A 9,463-nucleotide genomic window follows, 5' to 3' on the forward strand; every position below is an offset into this window, starting at 1 on the left:
ACATACATACATACATACATACACATATATACATACATATGCATACAATACATACATACATACATACATACACATACATAAGCATACATACATACATACATACATACATACATACATACATACATACATATATACATACATACATACATAACATACATATGCATGCATACATACATACATACACCTACATACAGACACATACATACATACATACATACATACATACATACATACATACATACATACATACATACATACATAACATACATACATACATACATACATATACCTTACAATCTAGTTGACCATCCAACACCCAAGAACCAGTTTGAGAACCAGTTCTGTGGAGGAGAAGAAAAAAACACCTTCTAGACAACAAGGACTCCACACTTACAGCCAAATTCAAGGCCGTCTATTTCCAACATCCAATGACGAACTTCCTGTTTATTCAGCATTAATTGGAAAACTAATGTTCGCCTTATCTTAAAGTCGAGCTTGTACGAGAGACAAAATGCCTACTAAGACCTATATAAGAAAGTTGTAAAAATAAATGCATCCTAATAAAAGACCACCTCAGCTGTTCACATTTATCGTATCCTCATGTTTCTTAAGTGGCACTTTTGCTGTGAAGGTCAAGCGAGAAGAAGAGCTAGTGGGCTGTGAAAGGAGAGGTCTAGCTCAAAATGGAGTATATGCTATCAGTTTGATTAGTGATGAAGATAACGGATGTGGTTTTTCCGGCAATTACCGATTATCCAAGGGTGTGTGCCAACATCAATAGAGCGTCCTCGGCCCCGGATGAAATAAAACTGTTCCGAAAATAATACTTGTTTTTCTGAATGTCTCCCACTAGTAGATAATTCGTTGCACATGGTTCTTGGTGGTTTGTTTTTCCCGTAGCCCTGTATTACTTTGCACTTAGATAACATCGTCTATGATTAGGAGCTTAAGAAAAAAAAGTGGTAGGTATTATGGTTTCCATGGTTTCAGATAAGTTTTCTAAATGACACAGAGTTACATTTGTTGGATAAGTTATTTCACAAGTAATAGTGAGCATTTTCATTTAGAGTTAATCAACATTTTTTTAAAATTAATATTTATTCTTTTTGATAAAAGAAAATTAAGAATAATTTTGTTGTATTTTAAATATGTTAAAGCTATATATTGGGTCTGTACTGGGGATATACTTAGACTTAAAAAGGCTTTATCGAAGCTATTTTTGAGGGTTTAATAAAGCTATACTGATTCTAAATTGGGGCTGAATCGAAACTATACTGAAGCTAAATTGAAACTATTCTTTTCAGATGGACGTGGGAGCTTTTACAAGCCCGTCCAGTGCAATAGGAATGCTCTCGCACCCTTTTGGCGCGCCCACATGAGTCTTGTTTGCTACGGTACCAATTGGGCTTTGTTGTTCCACTACGTGACCGTTTCTAACCTGGCGCCACTATGAGCTTGAGGCAAAGTAACTTGTCCAAGTTTTTCTCACCAGTTTCTGGGCTACATTAAGCAATACAATCTACGAGATTTCAAGCATGTGACTGTGGAAAACTAAACAAAATTAGTCACCAAAGTCACAGAGGATGGGTTCCAGAGGGCTCAACGATTTTTGTTTGCTGAGATGGTGCCATAACTCGGAAATTTATATGCTCTGCCATCCCTCCACATCCACAAGGCCAAAAAAGTTTGGCCTTCATTGAGTTACCATTTGAGTAACACAAAAATTCTCTAAAAAAATGTTGTTTTTTTTTTTTTTGAAGAGACGCTGCTTTAACTCTCTCTTCACTTCTCTGGTGTTTAATCACTTCATTATATGGAATGATTGACAACTCACACCAGCAGTACGTTAAACACACCAGACGAGCAAGATATGATGTTATAACACAATACTAATCAAGATTTCGTAAAAGTGTTAACTTTATGGTTTCATAACAAATTGACAAAAAAATATTTTTATGCGCCATTCATAGGATGGTGTCTAATGGGAAATGATTTTCTTCAAGCACAAACTTAACATCGTCTGCTGATATAGATGTTTGGGTTACCGGAACACGATGGTCCTCTTCGTTTTGTAGTTTTGACGTCATCATCTCGCTATCAGTTGGCTGCACGACATGACGTGTATTATACAGTCAACCTGTGGCTGCCTTCTGGAAACGAAAGAAAGTCAACATGACTTTGTTCCCCCCCCTCTCTAATGGGTACATTTACACCGTCTGACCTTAGCAGAGTGCACGGCGACTTGCAGAAGAGTGCAGCCAGTTGCAGAAATAAAAATAATGATTCTATATAGGTGAGTGACTGATACATTTGTATTAGCTAGGTGTGCATAGGGTTACAAAAAGGTTGCATTGAAGTCAACGTTACCTGGCATTGAAAAATTTCCCATAGTTGACCTCCAGAAACGTAGCTAGCTTTAATGTGCGGGTGGTGCGGGCCGCAAGGGGCATCTAGTATGTTCTTTTTTTTTTTTTTAATTGAATAGAATCTGTATATCAGCTTAAAATTAAATTGACCAGCTTTGTTGAAATCTCTCAAGGCAACGGATTTTACATGCCCACTTTCTTCTTAAGTACATGATACTTATAGTTATTTCATTGTTTAATGCACTGGACGGGATAAACGAGCGTGTCATGTGGCCAGCACAACGACCAACCACATTTACTTTTCCCAACTTAAGTCCTAAAAATCCCGGAATTAAAATACCAGTTTTCACCGAGATTCAAACCAGGGCCCTCTCAGTTCGGAAGCTAAGCGTTAAACAACTCGACCACCACGCCCCAACACATGGAACTTTTCACGACTGTGATCCAGCAAGTACACTTTTAAACAAAGGATTGTCAATTTAAGACAGTGCATTCAAACTGAAAGCATTAAAGGTTAATTAAAGACATTTTTAACTACTAGTGAAACTAGTATTACCTTTCTTGAAAGCGTGTGTTCAGATGTGGGGATTAGTGAACAACCCGAAGAAAAAGTTGCCACGCGGTAATTGTTTATATTGATCATGAGAAGACGGAAAAACTAAACATTCAATAAAAATGTATCGATACTTTTTGTTAGCAAGAAAGCACGTAAGATTTATTTTTAATATCTCTTGGTCTCTTGGTCGGGTCTTGGTCTCTTGGTCTCTTAGTCTCTTGGTCGGGTCTTGGTCTCTAGGTCTCTTGGTCTCTTGGTCGGGTCTTGGTCACTTGGTCTCTTGGTCTCTTGGTCGGGTCTTGGTCTCTTGGTCGGGTCTTGGTCTCTTGGTCTCTTGGTCGGGTCTTGGTCTCTTGGTCGGGTCTTGGTCTCTTGGTCTCTTGGTCGGGTCTTGGTCTCTTGGTCTCTTGGTCGGGTCTTGGTCTCTTGGTCTCTTGGTCTCTTGGTCGGGTCTTGGTCTCTTGGTCTCTTGGTCGGGTCTTGGTCTCTTGGTCTCTTGGTCGGGTCTTGGTCTCTTGGTCGGGTTTTGGTCTCTTGGTCTAATTGTTTTTTTGTTGTTGTTTTTTTTAATAGTAGCAATACTCTCACAATGACTATACGGTTTTCGGTTTTATTTCGGCTTTTCTTTTGGAGAACATCATGAGGAGCTTCCGCACCTGGCATCATATACCCTAGCTACGCAATAAAATCAACAAATTGGAAAGTGAGTGAAGGGGTAACCGGAAAAAGACTCGAACAATATTTTGAAATATAATAGCTACATCATTGGCCACAGGGTGATAACCGTTATAATTTTTCAAAATAGAATCATTTTAAAAATAAATATATGTCTTTTATTTTAAGTAGATTTCAGAATGAATTATTGCACTCGAATCAAATGAACTTTTTGTCTTAAGTAGAAGTTCCAGTCCACATGTCTTATAAAATCATTAACTTGTCTGTTAATAGGATTGTGTGAGCTGACTGGAAAGACTTGTTGCAATACTGAAGCATTACAAGAAACAAATAGATTGAGAAATGATAGTCATAAAGGACGAATGGATTTCAAAAATTATATTGTTTATTTTATTGTAAGTGCGATGTAAGAACAGGAAATGACGACTGGTCTCTCTCTCTCTTAAACAAAAATTCCTCTGTATTTAATCTAATTACTGCTAGTGTAGGATTAGTTTTGTTTTGTATTTCGTGGAACTGGACAGGACGTAAGGCAAGGTTAAAAAGTTCACTTGGGGGAAAAGAAATAATATACAGCAGGCATGTCAAACACGGCGTTTGGGGGCCGTATGCGGCCCGCGACCACTTTGCATGCGGCCCGCTTGGCCACCTCAAAAATTATCAAAATAATGTTAGACTATTACGCTTGAAAATAAGAGAAACAAGCTACTTGAATTGAAACAATTTTTTGTTAAACTGAACAACGAGAATGAGTCTGCAGTGAAAGCCAGCTACATTTTGTCAAACTTAATTGCAAGCCATAGCAAATCATTTAGTGAATGTGTTTTATGAAGGAGTGTGTCGTTAAAGCTGAGATTTTTTGCACTGCATGAAGAAAATGTATTGTTTCTCAACAGGAAGGGTGAACCTGTTGAACATTTCCAAACTGACGAATGGATTCAGGATTTTGCATTTACAGTTGATCTTATTGGTCACCTGCAAGACTTGAATTTGAAACTTCAAAGTAAAGACAAAATTGTCACAACTGCGTGTGATTATGTGAAGTGCTTTCAAGCAAAATTACTACTGTGGATAAATCAAATATGAATAGAAAATCTTGTTCACTTCTCAACGTGTCAGGAACTAAAAAGATAAAATACGGCTCCAAAATTTGGTAAATATGTCTTACACCTGGAATCGTTAGTAGATGCTTCCACTGGCCGTTTTCGTGACTTCGTTTCATAAGAGCAAGAATTTTCGTTGTTTGTATCTCCATTTTCATTTGCTTCTGAAAATGCTACTGGTAATGTGCAACTAGAGCTGATAGAAAAGCAGTCTGAATCTTGGTTGAAAGCGAAGTATATAGAAGTGGCTGTGCCAAAATTGTAACAGTTATTTACCAGTAAGGAACATTGAAGTGTGAAAATTTGCAGCCCGAATTCTTACATTGTTTAGAAGCACTGATCTCTGTGAGCAGTTCTTTTCAATAATGAAAGCTACAAAAAACACCTCAACGTTCGAGATTATCTGATCAAAATTTGTCATCAGTGATGAAAGTGTCAGTGGCAAACAAACTTCAACATGACATTAATAAACTTGTATCCCAGAAAGAATGTCAAGCATCAGGACAAAGAAAATATGGCGTAATCATAGTAATTTATAATTATCAAGTATTACTACAAATTTAGCTAACTAAGGAACAGGTATGCCATTAAATAATGCATTATATTGTATTTTTTTAATTTATATAAAACTAGTACGTTGTTTTGCAACTGATTTTTGGCTTCGGCCCCTCAGGTCATAGTAAGTTTTTATGTGGCCCATACACCTTAGTGAGTTTGACATATTTTCCTAATATTTTTTAAAATCTATACTATAAAGCAGAAAGTAAGGCGTATGTATGTGTGTATGTTACACATAGAAATCAGAACTGTTTGACCAATCTTGTTAAAACTTGGCACAAATGTTCCTTGGGTACTAACTGGAACGTGACGTATGTATAGTAGGCCTAAAATAAACTTAAGACCCTCAACAACAAAAAAAAAGTTGCCCAACTATTTCATGGATCTAGGCCATGTTTACCATGTTTACAAGAGAGAAGATCGAAAGGATCTAGATCTAGATCTAATTTTAAGAACTACACTTTGCACAGATAGTTCTCTACTTTGACACATGAAAATACAAAATATATTCTATTGATTTCATTATTTAATAAAATTAACCTTCAAATGTGTATTTCAAAAGCATTTTACATAAATTCTTTCCTTATATCTGCGAATTTAGAAGTTCTGACGTACTTTAGAATCCCATTTATTTAAAAAATCGGGTAAATCCGTTTTAATTGTACTTTATATTTCATTCATCTCGCGCTCCTTTCGTTTTTAATAGATATGGATGTATCGGCTTAACGGGTAAATCCATTTTCGCAAAGCTACTTTTATTTTCTTGGCGAAAGAGAAAAACTTGAAAGGAACATTATCTTAGTTTGACATATATAAATCCAACCCACTAGATTAGTAATACAAAAACTAAGGCCCGCAGGCCGCGGGTCATTTTCGGCTAGTGCCTTTTGGGGAAATACCGAAAATAAAATACAAATTTTTGTAGAAAGCTTTTGGTTTTTCAAGAATGGCGGTCAAAAAAAGTTCTTTGTGAGCATTTAGGGGGTAAAATAAAAGGAACCTGCGTATGAAATTTCCTGCGGATAAGAACGACAGTTGATGAGATCTCGTGATCAATCAGTGAGAAGTATTTGGTAAATATATTGTATAATTGTTTCATACACAGTAGTAGATTTCAACTTTCATTCAAATGTGTATTTTTTATTGAAATTATTTCCACGATTACAATATGACTTCTTATAAGCTGTCTGGATAAGCAAGGCAACTCATACCCAAGAACCGGCAACGACAATTACATTTCGGCGTAAAAATAATTTATAATTAATAATTAGATTCTCTTTGGAAGAACTTTTGTCATTTAGATCTAGGTCTCTCTCACAACATAGGTATTTTTTTGTTTACTTTTGACTGACATGTTGAGAAGGTAACGATATTCGCCCCTAGGTCTAATTCTTGTGTTGTTCTGCACACATTTTCATGGTCTGTCGTTCGGTTGTCTCGATGGTTTTGGGTTCATAGCCACCCCCTGACATCCCCCGTAGTCCTGCAGGATGTTTGGACTAGGAAGTAGAGTATCTTCAAGACTAAGGAACATCCAAAACATGTCCAACCTTTTACAAATAAATAAAAGAAAAAATTTTTTTTAACATCGATATCGATAGACGATTTGAAGAAACAACAGCAAGAATAGAATGATGTATCCAGCCATCCAGGACAATAAACAATAGATACTCTTGCCAAGACTCAACATGAGTTTTGCAAAGCTTATATCAACAAAGTATTAGCACGTTATTTCTCCAAAACCCATTCTCGATCAGGTTGAAACTGTACACAATTATTCGTTGCATCTTACAAAACACGAATCAATTAAATGAAAAAAAAAATCCCATTTTTCCAATTCTGCAGTGGTACTTAATTATTTGACTTAATACTAAAAAGGGACATAAATCCTATAGTAATGTGAGATATGGTTATGAATGTGGAATTGTTCCTCTTGTTTTTAAGTATTCTTTATATGTTTCCTTTTTTACCGCATTTAAGTTAAAGCGGTTGGGGGGGGGGGGAGGTGGAGGAGACTGAGAACCATTCACTACATTTCACTGTTTCTCAATCAATTTGCCTCTTACAGATTTAGCAAATTAAAATGAAAGCTCTTAGTTTCATCTATTGCATTTCAAAAACTTTATTAGTCTTCAAATACCCAGCTGAATTGTAGCACGTTAATTGTGTGTTCCAATTAGAAAATCAACAAAAATAGAAATATTGGGTGACAATCTTTTGTCATGAAAGACAAGATCAATGATCTTCATTAACCGAAATGTCGAGCGTAGTCCAAGAAACAGATGCTGTTTTTACTCAGTGATGGACGTTCAGACACTTGATTTGAACAAATATATTCTGAACATTTTCACTTCATGAACTCGTTTACGTTTATTTATTTTGTGCATCGTTTCATCCGAAGGTTGTGGGTGCGAAGCCTTCCCCAGCCGGTGAGGGTAACAATAATTTAGTTATTTATTTATACCGGCTCTCTGAGCCTGTTGGCTTTTCATTTCAGAGAAAAATCATTCCAGTGTTAACGAATGTAATTAGTGGATCCTATTTGAAGTACAGTTCAGTAGTTCAGTGGGCTAATAAGACAAAAGGTTTATGCAGATGATTCATTGAATACAAGGACAACATCTCATTTAGTTGACATTACAAGTGTCTCAGCACGTAGATCTCGAATGGAGTCTGCGCATGTCCACTCGAATTTCATCTCTAAGACACTCGGGTCAACCAGACAATTTGAACCCATATGGGCAGAGTTGGGAGTTGTTGTCTTAATGAGATGCGAACGTTGTCTCAATTTAGAGTCTTATAATCTCAGTAGCAAATTATTAAGTAAGCATTATCTAAAAGAACTTATTACAAAAATTAAATTAAATTAAATTAAAAACTTTTAAAAAAAATCTATTTAGGCGGTGCCTGAGCATTCGAAAAGATATGCGTGTGTGTGTGCATGCGTGTGTGTATGATAGTAATGTTTTCTCTGAAGAAACTTAAGCTGATTTTTAAGAAAATAAAAGAAACTATCTGTATTTAAAAAAAACTGCAATCAATACTGTTACACTATGATCTTAACGAATTCCTAAAGAATTACAAATACAAATTGTGTAAATTCTCTACTAAAATTCGTCTGGGAGGGTGGGGGGGGGGGGCGATCGCCCCTACCGCCCGCCCCCTCCTGATCCGCCAGAGATATCAGTACAGTAGGATCTATTGTTCTCTTTCAGTCGCGATGGGCTATGGATCATCTCATGGAAACGAGATGGCAGTCTTGGCATTCGCAATGGTCAAAATGATGTCACCCGCACTGCAGTTCCCCCTGTGCACGCAGCTGATCTATACAAAGAGACGGCAAGTCCGATACAGTTTGGGCGTCACAGCCTCTGCCAGGGTTTTGTACTGTTTCATGGAAGCTGCCCAAGGGTCACCGGCTTCTAATTTTTGCACAGGGTTGACACATGAAGCCTTTCTGATGTAACTAAATATTATTGAAATCTAAATCTCTTCTTTAAGGTTTTAGTAGTACTATTATTATTAGTAGTAGTAGTAATAATATCACCTGAGACTACTATAGACACATAACTAAGAGAAAATATGTATCTTTGTTAAAGAAGAAAGATGATTGGTCCTCTAGTCATGCATGGGAAATGATGACGGGTCATTGAAGACCAAAAGCCCCAAAGATTGCAGGCCACACTCTTGTTACTCGGGCAGAATAATCGTGCTTCTACATTTTTGTTTAAATGTTTCTTTTTTTTTTTTTAAAAAAAAAGCTCAATATAAGAGAGCGAAAGTAAACAATTCCTTTTTCAATCCTTCCATTTCAAAATTTCAATGTACTTTCTTGTAATGCTAAGAAAGAAAAGAAAGCCTACATCCTATTTAATGTCTCGCTCTCGATACACGCGCAGATGTGAAGTCCGTCCTATTTTCAAACACACCTAGATACCGATATCAACAGTGTTGTTTTGACTGGGGCTGAAAATCTTTAATGGAATTTTTCCTCTTTTTCGACGTCATTTCTAAGGGTGCGGGGATAGCAAACTCATACACTGTTTATGTCTAGCTGACTTTTTTTTTTTTGGCAGGGTAGGGGAGGAGTTCCAAAGTGGTTGGATGTTTCTTTATGTATGGGTTTTTTCCCCGTTCAATGATAAAAATAAAACCCAGATGAACCTCCATACAACTGAAGTCTGTCTGGCCACACCTCCCTAAAT

General features: G+C 36.7%; 1 protein-coding gene across 1 annotated transcript; it reads right to left on the reverse strand.

Annotated features, from left to right (window-relative positions):
* Nucleotides 1–3,132: 3,132 nt before the first annotated feature.
* Nucleotides 3,133–3,585, reverse strand: LOC129925671 (MARVEL domain-containing protein 3-like). Its single transcript, XM_056025607.1, has one exon. It carries the CDS (start codon nt 3,583–3,585, stop codon nt 3,133–3,135), a length of 453 nt encoding a protein of 150 aa, XP_055881582.1.
* Between the last annotated feature and the right edge of the window lie 5,878 nt (nt 3,586–9,463).

Source organism: Biomphalaria glabrata, chromosome 1, assembly GCF_947242115.1.
Source record: "Biomphalaria glabrata chromosome 1, xgBioGlab47.1, whole genome shotgun sequence".
Lineage (NCBI taxonomy): Eukaryota > Metazoa > Mollusca > Gastropoda > Planorbidae > Biomphalaria > Biomphalaria glabrata.